The sequence below is a fragment of the Garra rufa genome, chromosome 5 (genome assembly GCF_049309525.1).
Source record: "Garra rufa chromosome 5, GarRuf1.0, whole genome shotgun sequence".
NCBI classification, from domain to species: Eukaryota; Metazoa; Chordata; class Actinopteri; order Cypriniformes; family Cyprinidae; genus Garra; species Garra rufa.
The window spans coordinates 49,125,049-49,147,380 of record NC_133365.1 but is presented as its reverse complement, the minus strand read 5'-3'; the positions used below and the strand labels follow the sequence as shown (position 1 = coordinate 49,147,380).

The window sequence follows — 22,332 nt, the reverse complement described above, 5'->3', positions numbered from 1 at the left end:
AATTACGCAAAATGTAAGGTATTGGGGAATGCGATGCATTAAAAAAACAAAACAAAAACACAATTATCCAGTCATAAAAATGTCAATTGTAAAGCTGTCCAAGATGCATTGAAGACACCTAGCAATCTGGCTACTGTGGCCAAGTCTAAATGAAAAATGCATATCCAGTCAGATAGATATTTGATTGATCAAGATGCATGAAATGACTATAAGCATAAACATTTTAGAAGTGACTGAAGCACCACAGTTCAGTGCTCGAGATCACTTATGATGTACATTTCGTAACATATCTGTACATTCCTAAAAATCTGGGACTTAAAGTCAGGATATTTATGATAAAGATTTAGACTTCGCTATTACAGCTGGTTCAACAATAAAACGATTGATTCATCTTCCTCTGGAAGGTGGCACTTTATCTGTTGGCCCAGGCTGAAGTTGTTAAATAATAATAGCTGCCTGAGAAATGATGCTGGCTATTTAAAAAAAAAAAAAATCCAGCCACAAAGCTGTTTAGACATGATGAGAATTAAATGGATTCCTTCTAGAATAATTCTACTTTGAATAACAATGGCAGATTGTTTGCGCACAGAAAATGAGGTGTTGGCGGTGGACACGTCTCTCGTTCTCTGTTGTTGGTTATTGAAATAAGTCTGTTTCCTTGAGACCTGAACAGACAATTAAACAGAAAATGAAACAAAGGCAGCGTACCTTTCCTTTTGTCAGTGCATTTAAAATAATGGATGACCTTCAAGCTCAAAAGCACATACTGAATAAACAAACAAACATAAGCATTATAAAGCTCAAATGATTGGACCAGATTCTTTTTGTGACGTGTGGACAAACAATGTCATTTAGTGTTGGAAAATCCATAGTAGTGTACCAATGCCAAATGTTCAGAGACAGATCCATATCCTGTCCTGCTGGCACCCCTCGCCTGCCCTCATGAGATGTGAGATTGAGATTGGAGATAACGTTATCATAGACATTCCATCAGAGAGAGTGCGCTCACATTTAATTAGCCATGTTTTGGAATATACAGTCGTGGCCAAAAGTTTTGAGAATTACATAAATATTGGAAATTGGAAAAGTTACTGCTAAAGTTTTTATAATAGCAATTTGCATATACTCCAGAATGTTATGAAGAGTGATCAGATGAATTGCATAGTCCTTCTTTGCCATGAAAATTAACTTAATCCTGAAAAAAAACCCTGCTGAGATCATTTCAGTAATCGTCTTGTTAACTCAGGTGAGAATGTTGACGAGCACAAGGCTGAAGATCATTATGTCAGGCTGATTGGGTTAGAATGGCAGACTTGACATGTTAAAAGGAGGGTGATGATCATTGTTCTTCCATTGTTAACCATGGTGACCTGCAAAGAAACGCTTGCAGCCATCATTGCATTGCATAAAAATGGCTTCACAGGCAAGGATATTGTGGCTACTAAGATTGCACCTAAATCAACAATTTATAGGATCATCAAGAACTTCAAGGAAAGAGGTTCAATTCTTGTTAAGAAGGCTTCAGGGCGTCCAAGAAAGTCCAGTAAGAGCCAGGATCGTCTCCTAAAGAGGATTCAGCTGCAGGATCGGAGTGCCACCAGTGCAGAGCTTGCTCAGGAATGGCAGCAGGCAGGTGTGAGCGCATCTGCACGCACAGTGAGGCCAAGACTTTTGGAAGATGGCCTGGTGTCAAGAAGGGCAGCAAAGAAGCCACTTCTCTCCAAAAAAAAACCATCAGGGACAGATTGATCTTCTGCAAAAAGTAAGGCGAATGGACTGCTGAGGACTGGGGCAAAGTCATATTCTCCGATGAAGCCTCTTTCCGATTGTTTGGGGCATCTGGAAAAAAGCTTGTCCGGAGAAGAAAAGGTGAGCGCTACCATCAGTCCTGTGTCATGCCAACAGTAAAGCATCCTGAGACCATTCATGTGTGGGGTTGCTTCTCATCCAAGGGAGTGGGCTCACTCACAATTTTGCCCAAAAACACAGCCATGAATAAAGAATGGTACCAAAACACCCTCCAACAGCAACTTCTTCCAACAATCCAACAACAGTTTGGTGAAGAACAATGCATTTTCCAGCACGATGGAGCACCGTGCCATAAGGCAAAAGTGATAACTAAGTGGCTCGGGGACCAAAACGTTGAAATTTTGGGTCCATGGCCTGGAAACTCCCCAGATCTTAATCCCATTGAGAACTTGTGGTCAGTCCTCAAGAGGCGGGTGGACAAACAAAAACCCACTAATTCTGACAAACTCCAAGAAGTGATTATGAAAGAATGGGTTGCTGTCAGTCAGGATTTGGCCCAGATGTTGATTGAGAGCATGCCCAGTCGAATTGCAGAGGTCCTGAAAAAGAAGGGCCAACACTGCAAATACTGACTCTCTAAATGTCATGTAATTGTCGATAAAAGCCTTTGAAACGTATAAAGTGCTTGTAATTATATTTCAGTACATCACAGAAACAAATGAAACAAAGATCTAAAAGCAGTTTAGCAGCAAACTTTGTGAAAACTAATATTTGTGTCATTCTCAAAACTTTTGGCCACGACTGTATACAACAATAATCTGTACCTAACACACCCAAATCTGTCAATTATTGTCTTGGATATGGCCACATAAACAAACATCTGAGACCTTCAAAAAAAATTTGCAACCCATACTTTTATAATGTGATGAGTGAAATAGGATGTACACACACACACACACACACACACACACACACACACACACACACACACACACACATACTAAAATAATATAAGTAATAATATAAGTAATATAAAAATAATAATATTTGATGTGTTTATTTATTTTATAAGAACATACTAATATTTACTAATAAATAATTCAATATATTTATATATTTTGTAAGTATTTTTTTGTAGAATTTATTGTAGGAACGTTTTAGGAAACACACTAAAATAGTATAAAATACTAATATTTGATATTTTATTTATTTTACTAATAAATACTTAGTTTATATATATTTTTTATATTTTGTGTTATATAATTTATTTAAAGAACATTTTAACACACACACACACACATACTAAAAAGTATTATAAAATACTAATATTTGACTTTTTATTATTTTATAAGAACATACTAAAATGTACTAACAAATACTTAAATTCTATATATTTATATCTTTTGTAAGTATTTTATATAATTTATTTTAAGAACATTTAAAGACACACACATACTAAAAAGTATTATAAAATACTAATATTTTACTTTTTATTATTTTATAAGAGCATACTAAAATATACTAATAAATACTTGGTAACACTTTCTATGAAGCCTGTATTTATAATACATTATAAGGGTATTCTTAAGGCGTTATAATACATTTATAATGCATTATAAAAACCTTATAATATGTTGTATCATCTTATGAGTATTCATAAGAACAGTTTTAATGTATTATAATGTTTTACTTATTTGTGGTTATAGCTTTTAAGAGTATGATTACCTCCTCCATAGTTATAACGTATTATAAGTCTCATATCTTGCCATGTTTCTCATGTCACTTTACTTAAAGCATACAAAGACCACTTATAAGTAATTATAATAATATTTCTCAAAGAGCCATAAGATCAGGTATTAGATGAGATAAATGTGTTTGTATTTGTATTATCAGTTTGATTATTTGGATGGTATATCCTTCAGACAGCTTTTGATAAGTAACTCTGCAACTGCATGTCAGCTAACAGTAATTATTATTAGTAGTATGCAAAATATATGCTAACACTGTATTTTGATGGTTCCCCAAATGGCAAACTGAAAGTAACTTTGCAAGTACATGAACCTACTACCTAGCCTAACCTTAACCTAAGTCTACTACTACTCTAAGGAGTGTTAGTTGACATGTAGTTGAAAAGTTGCTTATAGTCAGTAGAATAAGGGGACCATATATTAATAAAACATAATATAAATGAAAAAATAAATGTAATATGATATAGTCCATTATAAATTAGATAGATTAAATGGCATCCATTGTGTGTTATAAATAATCATAATCTTAATAGTTATAACCTCAAATACTCAAGTATTATAATGTATTATAATTGTTGTTACGAGTATTAATGAGATGATATAACATATTATAAGTTGTATTATAATGCATTATGCATTCATTATAATGCCTTAGAAATACCCTCATAATGTATTATAAATAGGGGCTTCATAGAAAGTGTTACCAAAATACTAATATTTGACATTTTATTTATTTTATGAGAACAATGAGAACTAAAATATACTAATAGTTATTTTTTATAAATTTACATCTTTTGTATTTAAAGACACACACACACACACACACACACACACACACACACACATTCTAAAATAGTATTTAAAAAATCTAATATTTAATATTATTTTTTATAAGAACATACTAAATTATACTAATACTTCATTTTTATATATTTATATATTTTGTATTTTATATCATTTATTTTAAGAACATTTTAAGACACACACATACTAAAATAGTATTATAAAAATACTAATATTTGATATTTTATAAGAACTACTAAAATATACTAGTTTCTATATAACATTTTGAGACACACACATATATACACACACATATATAACACACACACACACACACACATTAAATTGTTTTTGCAGTGTCACTCTTTTCTTCCATCATTAATCATGACTCATTTTGCCTGTGCACATTCATTGAAATAACATGCACTGATGAAACATTCAAAACAGCATCAGAAACATGTAATAAGAAAGTCAATGTGGTCAATTTTGATTTCATGTTGACTTTAACATCCATACCCTTATCAAGCACTTCACCTGCCCCTACATCTCCCCCTTTCACCCCGCTCGCAGTGGATTTGAAAGCCAAGCACTGGATTTATTGAGCTGTTTTTGACCCCATTAGAGGTCTGAGAGGAGCCGTGCTATTTCACCTCCCCTCTCTGGCTATGTGGATATAATCTCCTAATTACTGGAAGTCTACGTGATGTTTTTCAACACTGCAATTATCTGGCTTTCTTAGTGAGTCCGTGTGTATGTCCGTACATATGTGCGTTTCATTAAAACGGATTTATGAAGTAGCATCTGATGGTGTTTTCAGAGGCTTCGTTAATGGAATAAAACATGCCAGCGCTTCATTTATTAGATGTTTGTCATGTTTATCTTTGGCTTAATGGTACTTTTGCAAATTAGCTATGTTCTGTCTTTTTACTCAAATGTGTCTGTCTTGCCAATTTTCTGTTTCACTCACTTAAGATTCAAGTTTTATTATACTTGGAATAACAAAACAGGGACTTATACTAAAGCCAGCAGCCATATCACCCTGTAGCCCAAGATTGGTCACCCACTGAAGCTAAGCAGGGCTGAGCCTGGTCAGTACCTGGATGGGAGACCTCCTGGGAAAACTAGGTTGCTGCTGGAAGAGGTGCTAGTGAGGCCAGCAGGGGGTGCTCACCCTGTGGTCTGTGTGGGTCCTAGCACCCCAGTATAGTGACGGGGACACTATACTGCCAAAAAGCACCGTCTTTCGGATGAGACGTTAAACCGAGGTCCTGACTCTCTGTGGTCATTAAAAATCCCAGGATGTCTTTCGAAAAGAGTAGAGGTGTGACCTCGGCATCCTGGCCAAATTTACCCATTGGCCTCTGACCATCATGGCCCCCGAATCATCCCCATATTCCGATTGGCTTCATCACTCTGTCTCCTCTCCACCAGTAAGCTGGTGTGTGGTGGGCGTTCTGGCGCACTATGGCTGCCGTCGCATCATCCAGGTGGATGCTGCACACTGGTGGTGGATGAGGAGATACCCCTGACACTGTAAGCGCTTTGAGTGTCTAGAAAAGCACTATATAAATGTAATGAATTAATAAACTCAATAACAATATAGTATGTATGCACCGATGTATCAGACAATAATCAGTATTGGCCAGTAAAAGCAAGAAAAGATTCATTAGAAAAGATGTCAATGTCTCAAACTGTGCTTAAGTGTGCAATCAAAGCCAGAGATCTAAATATGAAGTCAAATGTTTCTCATTTAATACATAAAAAACCAAACGATCTGAGCTAGACTATACATCCATATTAATTTTACAGTTTCATACTCAGTATTCAAATGGACTCATTTGCATTTATTTTAAGGGAGTTTAGGAAACAAAGTTGATACTTGATCAGAACTATGTATCGAAGTGTATTTTATCTAATATGCAGGTCACTTTCAGCCTGACATTTGTGTCCCGCTGGTTGCCCTTTTCTCTGTAAGCCAGATTTCACATTCAAACCTAGCAGACATATGAGTTTCTGAGGTTCTTTACAAACTGGGAAACATTGTGTCTTTAATTTGTGTGTGGTTAGGGCATAAGGTCAGAAAGTCTAGCTCTGTTTCTACCTCATTTTGTGTGCAGTAAAGAGCACAGGCTGTCCGGCTCTGTCTGTCTCTGCTGCGAGGTGCTGTTTGGAGAGTCTGTACGCTGTCAAGGCTTCTCTGGGTTCAAGGCTGGTGACAGTAGGCAGCTTCTCCACTGTGCATTCTCTATTTACTAAAAGACAGCATTCTAGATGACTGTTCTGTGCTGAGTTTTCAGCCAGTGGGTTGGTTTTATTGGCTCTAGAAACAAGCAACCACTCAAAACCTCCTAGCAACAGCACAGCAGCACTAACAACCAATCAGAATAGCCAAACCACCACTTAGCAACCACCCAGATAACACCCTAGCAACAACATAACATCTCTATCAACCATCTGAAACACCTTTAACAGCCACCAACAACACCCTAGCAACACCATAATAACCTTAACAACCACCCATAATGCTGCAACAACTGTCTAGAAACCACTCAGATAACCCTAGCAACAGCACAGCAGCTCGATCAACCACCCAAACAACACTAACAATCACCCAGAATACCCTAACAACTAACTAACAACCACTCAGAACACCCTAGCAATGGCATAACTTTTCCCATCAACCACCCAAAACACCTTAGTAACATCATACTAACACTAACAACCACCCAGAATACTGCAACATCTACCTAGCAACCACCCAAACAACACTAACAATAACCCAGAACACCCTAACAACTAACTAGCATCCACACTGAGCACCCCAGCAACAGCATATCATCTCTATCAACTAACAACACCATATCAACAGCATAGCAACACTAACAACTACCCAGAAATCCCTAACAGCTACCTAGCAACCATCCAGAATACCCTAGCAACAGCATAGCAACGCTAACAACCACCCAGAATACCCTACCAACTATCTAGCAACCACTCAGAATACCCTAACTACAAATCATTCATCCAGAACATCCTAGCAACAACATATCAGCTCTATCAACCTCCCAAAACACAATGACAAGCACTTAGCAACGACCCATAACACCCTGGCAAACATTAACAACCACCCAGAATATCCTAACAACTACCTAGTAACCACTCAGAATACCCTAGCAACAGCATAGCAGCACTAACATCCACCCACAATACCATAACAACTACCTAGCAACCATCAAGAATACCTTAGCAACAACATAACAGCACAGTAGCACTAACAACCACCCAGAAATCCCTAACAGCTACCTAGTTACCATCCAGAATACCCTAGCAACAGCATAGCAACGCTAACAACCACCTTGAATACCCTACCAACTACCTAGCAACACTCAGAATACCGTAACTACACAGAAACCATCCAGAACATCCTAGCAACAACATATCAGCTCTATCAACCTCCCAAAACACAATGACAAGCACTTAGCAACGACCCATAACACCTTGACAAACATTAACAACCACCCAGAATACCCTAACTATCTAGTAACCACGCATAATACCCTAGCAACAGCATAGCAGTACTAACAACCAGCCAGAATACCCTAACAACTACCTAGGAACCATCAAGAATACTCTAGCAACAGCACAGCAGTACTAACAACCACCCATAATACCCTAGCAACAGCACAGCAGCATAGCAACACTAACAACCACCCACAATAGCCTAGAAACAGGATAGCAACCACACAGTATACCCTAGCAACATCAGAGCAGCACTAACAACCACCCAGAAAACCCTAACAACTATTTAGCAACCAATCAGAACACCCTAGCAACAGCATAGCAGCACTAACAACCACCCATAATACCCTAGCAACAGCATAGCAACCATACAGAATACCCTAACATCTACCTAGCAACCATCTAGAATACCCTAGCAACAGCATAAGAGCAAAGCAGCACTAACAACCACCCAGAAAACCCTAACAACTACCTAGCAACCATCTAGAAAACCCTAGCAACAACATAGCATCAAAGCATCACTAGCAACCACACAGAACACCCTAGCAACAACATAGCAGCACTAACAACCACCCAGAATACCCTGACAACTACCTAGCAACCATCCAGAATACCCTAGCAACAGCATAGCAACACATCAGCACTAACAACCACACAGAAAACCCTAACAACTGCCTAACAACCATCCAGAATAATCTAACAACAGCACAGCAGTACTAACAACCACCCAGAAAACCCTAACAACTACCTAGCAACCATCCAAAATACCCTAGCAACAGCATAGCAGCAAAGCAGCACTAACAACCACCCAGAAAACCCTAACATCTACCTAGCAACCATCAAGAATACACTAACAACTACCTAGCAACCACTCAGAATACCCTAGCAACCATCTAGTTGCACTAACAACCTCCCACAACAGCCAAGCATTGTGGAGTTTTGCAGGGGCTTTTTGCAAGCACTGTTGTTTTTTTCATACATTTTTGAATAGTAGTTAAACTTTCTCTCACTGTTTGTTATGACTTTGATTTTTCATTTTGCTTGTGTCTGAACACAAAAAAAAAAAACCTCCATTATCATGCACCAGAACATCTGCATTGAGTTCCTCTCATTCACTCCCATAAACACCCGTCACTTTGTGCACAGTGTGGGAAAAATCACCCATAGCAATAACACCATTCATTCTATACTATAATTGTGTGTAAGTCACTTGCTCAGATGCATGTTGTTTCTCACTGTCAGGCATTGCTTTCTCTTCTGCCACACCTCGGTCCTTTCCAGCCAGACGAATTATGGACTAAATATCTTTTTTTCCACCCAGGCCTGACTCCTAATGTAGATACATTGCTTGTTTCAAACTATACTTATGAAGAAACACAAGATCTTTTGTCTTCGGTTCTGTGTCACACTTTGTTGTTTCATTTTATTATAGTGTTCTTTCTTTCTCCGATGGGTATATCAGCCATTTACTTTGTGCCTTTGTTTCTCTGTCTAGCCATCCGTCTGTCTCTCTCTCTGTCGATCTGTCTGATTCTTACTCATTGATTTTTCTTTTCTCAAAGGGAAAAAAGTCTGAGATGAGCAACGCTTGCACTTCTGAATTTTATTAAGACGCTGTGTAAAAGGGAATCAGTATTTTGTTGTTTATAAGGCCTGCTTCTCCAAAAAAGCTTTGGAGAGTGTTTTGTTCCCCGCCTAAAGAGACAGACTCATTTAAAACCAGAAGAAAGAAGCAAAGAGATAAACACAGTTCTTGCATGCACGCTTTGTCCACATTTGATTAAATTCTCAGTCTTATTCAACAGTATCAGTTAACAGAGAAACAATCAATATCAGTGTGATATGCTAGGGTTCTGTGTGATATCTCAAGTGTACCTGTTTATCTATAAATTCGAAACATATTCTAGTCTCAGATCCAAACAAGAGCTAGTTCTTTAGTAAGGATAGTCTAATGTAAAATGATACTGTGCTTGACAGTGCCTTATCTTTCTTGCAAATAAACAAATACATACTAGATTCACAATACTGTAATACAACTTTCTGGCACTTTAAAAAATAAATACATTTTCATCATTACAATAATGCAAATAGTATTGTTATTGTTTAAAAAGTTTTTTTTTTTAATTTAGGGGGAAATAATAAATAATATAATAAATATAAAAATAAAATAAATAATGCTCATTAAATTCACAATACTGTAATACAAATAAGTTTATTAATAAATCAGTTTTTATCATTACAGTAATGCAAAATAACAAATTGTCTTGTTGTTTATTTTATTTTATTTTAAAGAGAAATAAAAAAATTATCATCTTTTTTTTAAAATTAGGGGCAAATATTTTTTGTATTTTGTTTTATTTTAGGGAAAAATAACTAACTAACTAAATAGAGATTTGTTAAAAATTTCATTAGATTCACAATAATGTAATACAATTTCAATAATAAATCAGTTTTATCATTACAGTATGACAAATTGTGTTTAATTTTTATTGTTTGAGAATTTTATTAAATTTTTTATTGTTTAAGAATTTTATTCAATTGTTTATTGTATTAAAAATATATATTTTTTATTGTTTGAGAATTTTGTTTTATTTTTATTGTTTGAGAATTTTATTAGATGTTTTATTGTTTGAATTTATTATTTATTTTTATTGTTTGAGAATTTTATTTTATTTTATTTTATTAATAAATTAATAAATGAATGACCTTGGCAATCTTCAAAACTGTGAGATTCGCTTTATATTTCCATTATACCCACTATCTAGTGAGTTATTTCCCAAAGCCAATTTTTATTTTATTTTTTATTGTTTGAGAATTTTATTTATTTTTATTGTTTGAGAATTTTATTTATTTTTATTGTTTAAGAGTTTTATTTTATTTTATTTTATTTTATTTTAGGGGCAAATAACTTACTAACTAAATAGAGATTTGTTAAAGATTCATTAAATTCACAATAATGTAATACAATTATCTGACAATTTCAATAATAAATCAGGTTTATCATTACAGTATGACAAATTGTATTAAATGTTTTATTGTTTGAGAATTTTATTTAATTTTTTATTGTTTAAGAATTTTACTTGATATTTTTATTGTTTGAATTTTTTATTTATTTTTATTGTTTGAGAATTGTGTTTTATTTTTATTGTTTGAGAATTTAATTTTATTTTATTTTATTAATAAATTAATAAATGAATGACCTTGGCAATCTTCAAAACTGTGAGATTCGCTTTATATTTCCATTATACCCACTATCTAGTGAGTTATTTCCCAAGCCAATTTTTATTTTATTTTTTATTGTTTGATAATTTTATTTATTTTTATGGTTTGAGAATTGTATATATTTTTATTGTTTAAGAGTTTTATTTTATTTTATTTTATTTTATTAAGAAATTAATAAATGAATGACCTTGGCAAACTCCAAAACTGTGAGATTTGCTTTATATTTCCATTATACCTACTATACCCAAGGCAAATTTTTTTATTATTGTTTGAAAGTTTTTTTTGTTTTGTTTTAATTTAATTTTATTTTATTTTATTTTATTTTACTTTAAAATTAATCAATAAATGACCGCCAAACTCCAAAACTGTGAGATTCGCTTCATATTATACCCACTATCTTGTGAATTACCTACCAAGCCAATTTTGTTTTGACCAGACAAATACAAATGTGCAAACACTGCGTTTCTCTAATTCTATTTGATTTAACAACAAAGCTAAAAACCATAAGAATAAATCTATATTATAAAGACCTTCTGTCAGAGTCTGAATCCAAAGCCTCGCAGCTCTCGCACTCCATTTGTGCTGATTTCTAAAAGAGATGCTAAAAGATCATCACTAATGGATCTGTGGTGTTAAAGGTCTGAAGAATCACAGTTGCTGGAGTGATAACGGAAGCGAAAAAGTGTTAGCGAGCAGAGGAAAAGCTGTGTAAAGGTGACTGGAGAGGACCAAACAAAGACACGCGGAGAGAAAAATGGCGAGGCAGCCGAGAAAAGGAGGGACGACACTGACTTATGTTTCAGACAAAGGCTCTAGTCATGCACCTAATTTAAGGTCGTCCTGTGCTCTGTCTAATTAACTATTTACCAGCTCATCCATCACAAGCTCTATTCAGCTACTCACAGAGACCTCTCCTCTCCAGATTAAAGGATAAATGTTTCATTACCATGGGCGTGTGTTCGGCTAAAAATGGTTGCTAGCTGTAGCATTCATATTGGAGTATTGTAATGAGGAAAAAGGAAGCTGAATCACCATTAATTAATCTGCGCCTTAGAAGAGAGAATGGCTTGAAAGAGGATCGCGGGCTCACTTGTTAGCTTAAAGCTTTCCGTGTTTGCTTTGAAAGGGAGAAAGTGGTGTTTGTCTGGAGAGAGAGTCGGAGCTAATCCTCAGAGGGACGCTTTACTGCATGTCCACCTCTTGTCAATTACGCTGCCAGTTCCAAGGTGCCGTGTTCACTGCAATTAGATCCTCCTCCCAGGCGCTCAGATAGATTTGCATATGATCCTTTATGCAGAATTGAATGCAGACAAAAGTTTTTGATCAAACGTACCTGCCTGGGAGGAGGGCTAATTAACACAGATGTGTAACATTATGTAGAATAGAGCTGGACAGCATAATGTATATACAGCATGCAATGGAAGAAAACATGCCAGTTTTGCTTTGACATTTATACTGTGGTAGAAATATGTTTGCTGTTATCAGAGTTTAAATAAAATAAAACATATATATATATATATTTACCACCAGTTAAAAGTTTTTAGATTTTTAATGTTTTTAGATTTTTAATGTTTTTAAAAAAGTCTCTTCTGATCACCATGCCTGCATTTATGCATTTATTTGATCCAAAGTTCAGCAAAAACAGCAAAAAAATTGAAATATTTTTACTATTTAAAATAACTATTTTCTATTTAAATATATTTTAAAATGTAATTTATTCCTGTGATCAAAGCTAAATTTTCAGCATCATTATTTCAGTCTTCAGTGTCACGTGATCCTTCAATTTTACTGTTTTTGCTGTACTTTGGATAATAACTGATAGTAATTAAGAGGTAAATCAGCATATTAGAATAATTTCTGTAATTTATGTGACACTAAAGACAGAATTTTTAAATGAAAAGGGTATTTTAAATTGTAATGATTTTTTAATATTACAGTTTTTTACTGTACTTTTGACCTTGGTCCACATTAAATTCTTTATGAAAAAAATATTAAAATATTCATCACATTTTAATATGTTTAAAACTCGAATTTATTCATTCATTCATTTAATAATTAATTAATGTATTTTTATTTGATTTTACATGTATATATACACTACCAGTCAAAAGTTTTTGAACAGTAAGATTTTTAATGTTTTAAGAAGTCTCTTATGCTCACAAAGCCTGCATTTATTTAATCCAAAGTACAGCAAAAACAGTACAGTTTTGAAATATTTTTACTATTTAAAATAACTGTTTTCTATTTGAATATATTTGAAAATATCATTTATTCCTGTGATTTCAAAGCTGAATTTTTAGCATCATTACTCCAGTCATATGATCCTTCAAAAATCATTCTAATATTATTATTCTGATGTTGAAAACAACTTAGTAGAATTTTTTCAGGTTTCTTTGATGAATAGAAAGTTCAGAAGAACAGCATTTATCTGAAATTTATCTGATAGAAATCTTCTGAAACATTATAAATGTCTTTATCATCACTTTTGATCAATTTAAAGCATCACTGCTAAATAAAAGTATTAATTTCTATAATTCCTTTGCCAAAAAAAAAAAAAAAATACTGACTCAAAGCTTTTGAATAACGTAGTGTATAATGTTACAACTTTTTTTTTTTTTAATTTCAGATAAATGATGATCTTTTGATCTTTCTATTCATCAAATAATCCTGAAAAATAATTATTTTAATTGTTTTAAATATTGATAATAATAATATTAACAACAATAAATATTCTTGAACAGCACATCAGCATATTAGAATGATTTCTGAAGGATCATGTGACACTGAAGACTGGAGTAATGATGCTGAAAATGTAGTTTTGGTCACAGGAATAAATTACATTTTCAAAATTATTTAAACAGAAAGCAGTTATTTTAAATAGTAAAAATATTTCACAATTTTACAGCTTTTGCTGTGTTTTAGATCAAATAAATGCAGGCTTGGTGAGCACAAGAGACTTCTTTAAAAAAAACATTGAAAATCTTACTGTTCAAAAACCTTTGACTGGTAGTTTATATTATACATACTATGATGTTGGTCATACCGCACTTTCCTAGTGTATGAAATATAACATTTGTACACAGAATAATACCATTTTGAACTCTTTTGCAGAATGCATTTACATAAAACAGTGTCATAATGGTCCTAGACCATCACGGCAATCCTCAAAGATTTAATTTCCCCCCTAGTTTCAAATTGAAAGTTGCTCTAGTTTCATTTCAGGCTACAGCTCAAAGCATTTTAATAGTCAAAAGCTGCCACGAGTGACAAGTTATAGCATCCGTTAACACCATTTCATACCTTTAAGCATGACTGCTAAGCTTATTTTGCTAAGAATAACTTCAAATTTAACAATATCTTCGTTTGGTCACACACAACGCATCCCGTGTTGCCGAAAGATTGCAAAGCATCATTAAACTGCATCTGTAAAGGTCACTCTGGATTGATGCGGTTTGGTCACTCTGCTGAACACAGAGCTCGTCTGATGCAATAGTATGTGAGATTACCTGAATAAATGAAGCTATTGCAGTGGGATTCAGTTCATTTGGTGGGATTTGATGAGCGTCTATTGAGTCTCTCACCACGCCTGTGATACTTTTCACACTATACGCGACAGAATTATTTATTAATTTTTTAGGGCAAAACTGAATCCGCAAATGTTGCATAACACAGCATTAGCCACATACAGCTTTGACAGTTTGAAGCCCACAAGATACAGAAGCTGGTATTTTCAGTATCCTCCTTTTTTTCCAATGTGTTTCCATCATTTATGGAATCCATACAATTACATAATGTGTCAAGGACAAACCCACACAAAAATAGCATTTCTCTTTCATAGAGACTTAAGTAATGTATACATCTTAGTTTTATGTCTGGTGATATAATCATATTATTATTTATTCTTATAGCTGTTACTGTTCTACATACAATACAATCACTTTACTTTCTATCCTGTAAATCCTCAAAGACTCTATTCAATAGGGTTTTCCTGTCTCTTCTCTTGTTGACTGTTTATAATGCTGCCATCTCAACAACTGACTCTTAAGCAAACCAGGTTCACACTTACAGCAGTGATAATAATTAGAAGTGATCTCTCTAATAATGGCCTCCCTTACAGTATATTGCTGTCAAAAGCTAAGAGGCTGATTTGATTTTGTTTACATACAGCACTCCATAGTGAACTGAATAAGGCCATCGTGAATTATTCTTGATTATACCTGGATACATCTTGCTTCGGTTGTTCCTACACGTAAATGCAATATTTAGCAGTCAGTTTGAGGTCAGCCGTCACTCAGAATGCTATTTGGCAGAAACATGGAAAGACCACTGACCTTGATAGCTGCACTCTCCCAGAAATACACAGCGGGAAAATTCAGCTGCTTTCTGTACAAAAAACAATTTGTTGCCTTGCAAACTCTTGAAAACAAGCGTTGTTTAAAAAATATGCAATACTCTCTCTCTCTATATATATATATAGAAATAAAGAAAAACACAGAAAAACAAACATGTATATTGATGAAAGCCAAAGATTGGTAGGTCTATAAAAAATCTGTTGACTTTAGCAACGGTGACAGTTTGTAAATGGCCAAAAGGACTTATTGAGTTTGCATGCCTGTAACTCAAGAAATCTTAAAAATATGCCATGCATAGAACATACATGGCTGAGTGCCAAAAATAGTTTTTCTAAAGTTGTCATGCCTGTAACTCTAAAAGTATTCAAGATATCTTAATATCCTTCTAGATTTCCATTCCTAATAAACCTTTCTTTTGGAATCTTTATTTTTAAGGCCCTATATGGTTTACTTCTAGAGATATGGGGATTTCAAAGCAGCTCCATGTTCAAATTGTTGGATTTTATTCATTTTCAGTGATAGAAAACCAAATGTGGCTCACTTTGCACACAGCTGATGCTTACTGCATTTAAAGAGGAATTATATAGAATTAAATGTATCTTAATATATTATTAATAATTAACAACACTACCAGTCAAAAGGTTTTTTTAATGTTCTGCTCACCAAGCCTGCATTTATTTGATCCAAAATACAGCAAAAGCAGTAATATTGTGAAATAGCAGTAATATTTATCCGAAATAAAAACCTTTTGTAACATTATACACTATACCATTCAAAAGCTTGGAGTCAGTATTATTTATTTAATTGTATTTATTTCTTTATTTATTTTTGAGAAAATAAATTATAGAAATTTAGCAACGATGCTTTAAATTAATCAAAAGTGCTGAAGACATTTGTGATCTTATAAAAGATTTATATTTCAGATAAATGCTGTTCTTCTGAGCTTTCTATTTATCAATGAAACCTGAAATAATTCTATTGAGCTGTTTTCAACATAGTACTAAAAAGTTAAATGGTTTTTTTTTAAACAGCATATCAGAATATTAGAATTATTTCTGAAGGACCATATGACTGGAGTAATAATGTTAAAAATTCAGCTTTGAAATCACAGGAATAAATTACCCTTTAAATATATTCAAACAGAAAACAGCATTGAAATAGTAAAAATATTTCAAAATTTGACTGCTTTTGCTGTACTTTGGATCAAATAAATGCAGGCTTTGTAAGCAGAAAAGACTTCTTTAAAAAACATTAACATTAAAAATCTTTTGATAAACTTTTGACTAGTAGTGTATAGTTCTTATTTATTTTTTGAAGTGTTAAATTAAACATTTTTAAAATAAAAAGCACTGAAATTATTTTTTAAAAAATAATTTAAAAACAAAATGTAATGTGAAGATTACAATACAGGAAAAAAATAACACTTGAAAATCCAGTGCAGTATCAAGCAGACTTGATTTGTTGACTGTGATGCTCTCAGCATTGAACCTCTCGACAAACAGACTGCACACGTCATTGCACACAATTGGTAAAATACCACCAAGTCCTACCATAATCTTTGAAATCCCAGCACTACCCAGACCACAGCTAGTCTGATTCATCCTACATCAACCCGTGCGACTTCATAACAGCTGATACCCTTTTTTCCACACCTGCGAGTAGCAGATGAAGCTCTGTATCAGAGAGACCTCTCAGCTGAACGAGCCTCCCTCCAACAGAGCCTCTCTTTGAGTCTGCTGCTCTCTGCCATGTATTCTGTTCATCCACATCATTTGGTTGATAATAGAGGACTGGAGTGGAAATGGCTTGTTTGCTATCTGTGTAAATATGGACGCTTCTGAAGAGGGTCTTGTTGAGAGTGACAGTCTGAGGGAAAGTTATAAGACAAAGCTTTATACTAAGAGCTCACCGCAATGAATTAGCTCTCCGTGTTGGAGAGCTGCAGGCTGGAATATTTTCAGCACTCTTAATACGTGTTTTTTTTTTCCGACTGACTGGAAGGAAATGGAATCTTTACAGCTGCCTGCCAAAAACCGCTTGGAGAAAAACGCTCTTCAGACATTGACTCCAAACACAAGCAGAACCGCAGACCCAATAGTTACAGTACAAGCTTAAAGCACACACATGTCTCTGTTAACAATGTATTCTGTCTGAAATGCTTGGAAAGTCACTGCCCTTTCTATAGACAACAATGTTCACCAGGTTTCTGCTTTTGTATTAAGTGTTGATTTATGTAATCTGTTACACAACCAGTCAAAAGTTTTTGAACAGTAGGTTTTTTCATGTTTTTTTTTTTTTTTGAGAAGTCTCTTCTGCTCACCGAGCTTGCATTTATTTGATCCAAAGTGCAAAAAAATGTACAAATTTAAAATAACTCTAATACTCTAATTTGCTGCTCAAAAAACATTTACTATTATTATGTTGAAAAGCAGCTGAGAAGATTTTTTTCAGGTTTCTTTGATGAAAGAAAGTTCAGAAGAACAGCATTTATCTGAAATAGAAATCTTCTGTAACATTATAAATGTCTTTATCATCACTTTTGATCAATTTTAAAAATCCTTGCTAAATAAAAGTATTAATTTCTATTAAAAATTATACTGACTCCAAGCTTTTGAATGGTATAGTGTGTAATGTTACAAACGCTTTTTATTTCAGATAAATTCTGATTTTTGGATCTTTCTATTCACCAAAGAATCCTGAAAAAAATTTACTCTGCTGTTTTAAATATTGATAATAATTATAATAATTTAAAAAAAAAAAGCAAATCAGCATATACGAATAATTTCTGAAGGATCATTTGACACTGAAGACTGATGCTGAAATTTTGCTGAAAATTTAGATTTGATCACAGGAATAAATTACATTTTAAAATATATTCAAATAGAAAGCAGTTATTTTAAAAAGTAAAAATATTTCTCTATGTTATTGCTTTTTGTTGTATTTTGGATCAAATAAATGCAGGCTTGGTGAGCAACATTAAAAAATCTTTTACTTTTACTTAGGGATGCACCGATACCAATCGGTCGATAAAGCTTGCGCGTTTTGTCAGTAAAGCCGGTTCTGTAATCAGCGGTAAATGCCATCAGGTGCGTGATTTCACGTTGAGCCGTATATACTACACACAGCCGTTGTTTACCGACGAGCTGTAAACAACGGCTGTGTGTAGTATATACGGCTCAACGTGAAATCACGCACCTGATGGCATTTACCGCTGATTACAGAACCGGCTTTACTGACAAAACGCGCAAGTTATCGACCGATACATATCGTGCATCCCTACTTTTACTTTTTCTTAAAACTTTTGACTGGTAGTGTATACTGTATAATAATAGATTATGCATAATAGATGCACATTCATCAAACCTGTACCAATGGGATTGTTGTTAATTAAATCAAACCTGGTGGGTTGCATCTAAAGAAACCTTATATGAATGTGAAAGCAAGTGCAAATGAAATTTTGTGAGATGTAGCAGATGGGAAGATTTTCAGTGGATAAATATATCATCCTGTTTATGACTCTAGACTTCTTAATGCATAAGTCAGATGGTTTATGGCAGCTTTTTATTTCAGAGCTTGACAGCCATATCACTATGAATTTGCTGCAGCTTATGACTATTTTGATAATTGATTCATTTTCTTTTTGGGACTAATTAGATTGGGAAAAAAATATTATTTTAAGGAAATAGGCCTATATTCTGCCCAATGTGCAATATGAAGTCTATTAAAAAAAAAGATGCATGTGCATGAAAGATCTAGAAACAATATAAAAACAAACAACAAAGACATAATTTTGCCCAGGCAGAACAATGGAAAACATTTTGTCCTACTGAAAACATAAATAAATAAATAACAGTACCAAAAATTGGGTGTAGAAACAATTTGCACTCAGAAATTGCTAGTAAGTTTCTCAAGTAATTACAAACAAAGTGTGAGTAAACATTGAGGTAATGTCAACTAAATGCTACTGTTCACTCATATTGAAATGAATCAGACTACTTTATGGTTGACTGATGCTTACAAGGTCCAAAAGGGAGACAAACAAAGAAACTGAGAGAGTAAAAGCTCTCCGAGTGGGCTGTCTGTCGTCACTCAACAGTTTTGCTCTAGCTTTAATTACAGGATCCAGAGCAAAAACAAAAACATACCGTACCATTTATCATCCGAATATCAATACCTCCACACATCACAGTACGGAAATGAAGACGCCTCATTCATTTTGTTCTCCTCCTCTCCTTCCCTCTCTCAACCCCCAGCAAATCCATCTGCACGACTAGACTACCCCTCTTTCTCATCCTTAACGCTCTCCGTCTCACTATGATGGAATATTTAATGTGTTTTCAGTTCAATCAGGTTAGCTCGGCGAGGCGGGAGGGGCCACGGATACCCAATGGGTCCAAACAGTGAGAAGGATGAGTCCATCTGGCATCCTCAACAACATCACAACTCCAGTGAGAAAACACACCGTGAGGAGACACCACAAGATGGTCATGCGTGAAACACTGCATAACCTTTTTTCACTTGAGAATTCAAGTTCAATACCTTTTGCATTGTGGCAAAGAATGAATCTAGAGTGCATTGCGCTTGTTGGACGAGAGTTGTGCAGCGAGCTGCTTCCATCCTCAGAGCTTTACGGATTTAGTCACTGCTGTATGGGTGGAGCACTGCTGCTTTTCAGCACCTCCCAAAGCTTCTTGTGATCTTGTGATGTGATCTTTAGTTAGATCTGTTCACAAGCTCACAGATGCAAGCAAAACAAACACTGTTGACGCTTTGTTAAATCCTAATTAGACCAAGGATAATGCGGTACAAATGTGTTTCAACCATTTTCTACAGTGTCCTAATAAAGCTCTGCTGTCCTCTTTGGGTTGAAAACAGCAAAACAGCAAGCTGAACTCATGATCTCAAGCTGATGTTCATGATTTCAGCACCATGGACAGCGTCTTTTTGAATTAACCTGATGTAGAATGCAAACCAAATGTAAGACTGAAGTCTTATAAAACTTGATAAAGTCTTCCTTGATTGCCATTTGATTTTACTAACATTTCAGATACATTATGAGCTGAACATACTCCTCGCTTATTTCTAATAACTAAAGTCAGCATATTAATCAACACCATGTTTATTCTCCTTTACAGGAATGCATACAAAGGCTATCTGTTAATATTTTTTATAAAAATAAATCAAACATCAACTTCGTTTTCATCCTTAATGTATTCACTTGCATTTTACTATGAGGTAAAAGCTGTAGATGTAAGATCAGCGTCCCTTTCTTCAGATACTGGTACTTTAATAAAACAAAAGCTCAAATATATCCTACATTTGATCACTAAATTAGAATAAATCAAGTAGAACACTAACATTAAACGCAAAACAGCATAAACCGAACTGCACACGCAACTATCAATTACCAACAACTATTTATAATCCGTATAAGCTTCCATTCATTGTCCAGGCCTTCGTAATTAAATATTCAGATGTAAAAGCCAATGGCCACTCCCCCAAACACAATATGCAAATAAGCAGACAGGACCGCAGATGAAACAACTCAGATTACTTTAACTACTTGACAAAACACAGAGTGTACTTGAAACCTCCGTATTATTAGTGTCTAACATGAGACGCATTTTAAAATTGATCAAAAATAATGACATTATTAAACAATTTGCTATCTTCTCACTGCATCAACAACGAGAAGATTGTCGTCTCCGGTAGGACTACTAAGCAAACTACCCTGCGTAAACCTATTCAGACGTTCAAGCTTAAGCAACCCTTCATTAACGAGTTGAGAAACACGTTTAAGCTCGTGCCAAGCCAAAGCAATTGTGTTTTTTCCTCACAGACTGTTTTCAACTGGACAGACGCGTCAAGCTGTTTGCGACGCGTCAAACTAGAACGTGTTATAAACGAAGCGTGGCGTTCGCAGTGTAGCGTTCGCGTCGCGAAGTGTACAACAGTATTAAATGATCGTTTTTTTAGGGAGAGTTCTGAAATTGTGACTAAACTGATTAAATATTGCCAATATGTAGGGAAAATCTAGCACATAACACCCTTCTCGTCCGTGACAGACATTTGGGAATGCGCTTGGCGTCTAGATGCGGCAGTTAAACTATGTATAATAAATAAACAACAACGGATTCAACCATTACAACTTTTAAAAATAATTTCCGTGACTTACCCTCAACAATTAAAGTCTTCATTTTTAACGAATAAATCCAGTTAAATGAGTAATCCCAGAGAGAGGTCCCCTTTGGTCTGGAGAAGATGGTGTTTTCCTCGCTGTGGTAAATTTTAATAATTCGCAAGCCTCACGGAAGATGAACCACCATCATCCCTGCCATTCAAACTTTACCCGACGGTCGCCGTACAGGCGCGGGACGGAGAGCAGCGTCTCCCGGTGGTTCCTCTCTCAGTCATTTGGGCAGGGACACAATCACAGTAACATCCAAACTCAAAGATCTGCTGCTCACTGCCGACACGGACCAGCCCGGAGGACTGCCAAAGGCTGGCGAAAGTCACACTGGAAAGGGGGGATAAACTACTGGCGGGATGAATCCAAATAGGCAGTATGCCACATTTCCGGTGAAAGCTGAAGTATTCCAACGATCCGAGTGTCCGTGCAGCCGCGCGGGAGGAACGGAAAGAGGCTGTGGCGCCGTGCGAGTTAGAGAGAGAGTGAGAGGTGTGTGTGAGAGTGTGTGTGTGAGAATGAGTGAGTGTGTGCAGAGAAAGAGAAAGAGAGAGAGAGAGAGAGAGGGGGGGGGGGGCGTTTTTTAAGACATTTTTAACACATCAACACAAATGATGTAGGATTTTAATGAATATCAGTCGATGTTGTTGATTTCAGCACCATGGACAGCATTTTTCTGAATTAGCCTGATGTAGAATGCAAACCAAATGTGACTGAATTCTTATGATAACACTTGATTAAATAAAGTCTTCCTTTATTTATTACCTCTTTG

General features: G+C 34.9%; 1 protein-coding gene across 1 annotated transcript in view; it reads right to left on the bottom strand.

Moving 5' to 3' along the window:
* Positions 1–22,039, bottom strand: part of rtn4r (reticulon 4 receptor) — a 106,490-nt gene extending 84,451 nt beyond the window's left edge. The window contains exon 1 of the mRNA XM_073840952.1: positions 21,549–22,039. Coding sequence (XP_073697053.1) covers positions 21,549–21,570 — 22 coding nt within the window. The 5' untranslated portion in view covers positions 21,571–22,039. The remainder of the gene's footprint in view (positions 1–21,548) is intronic.
* Positions 22,040–22,332: the final 293 nt, after the last annotated feature.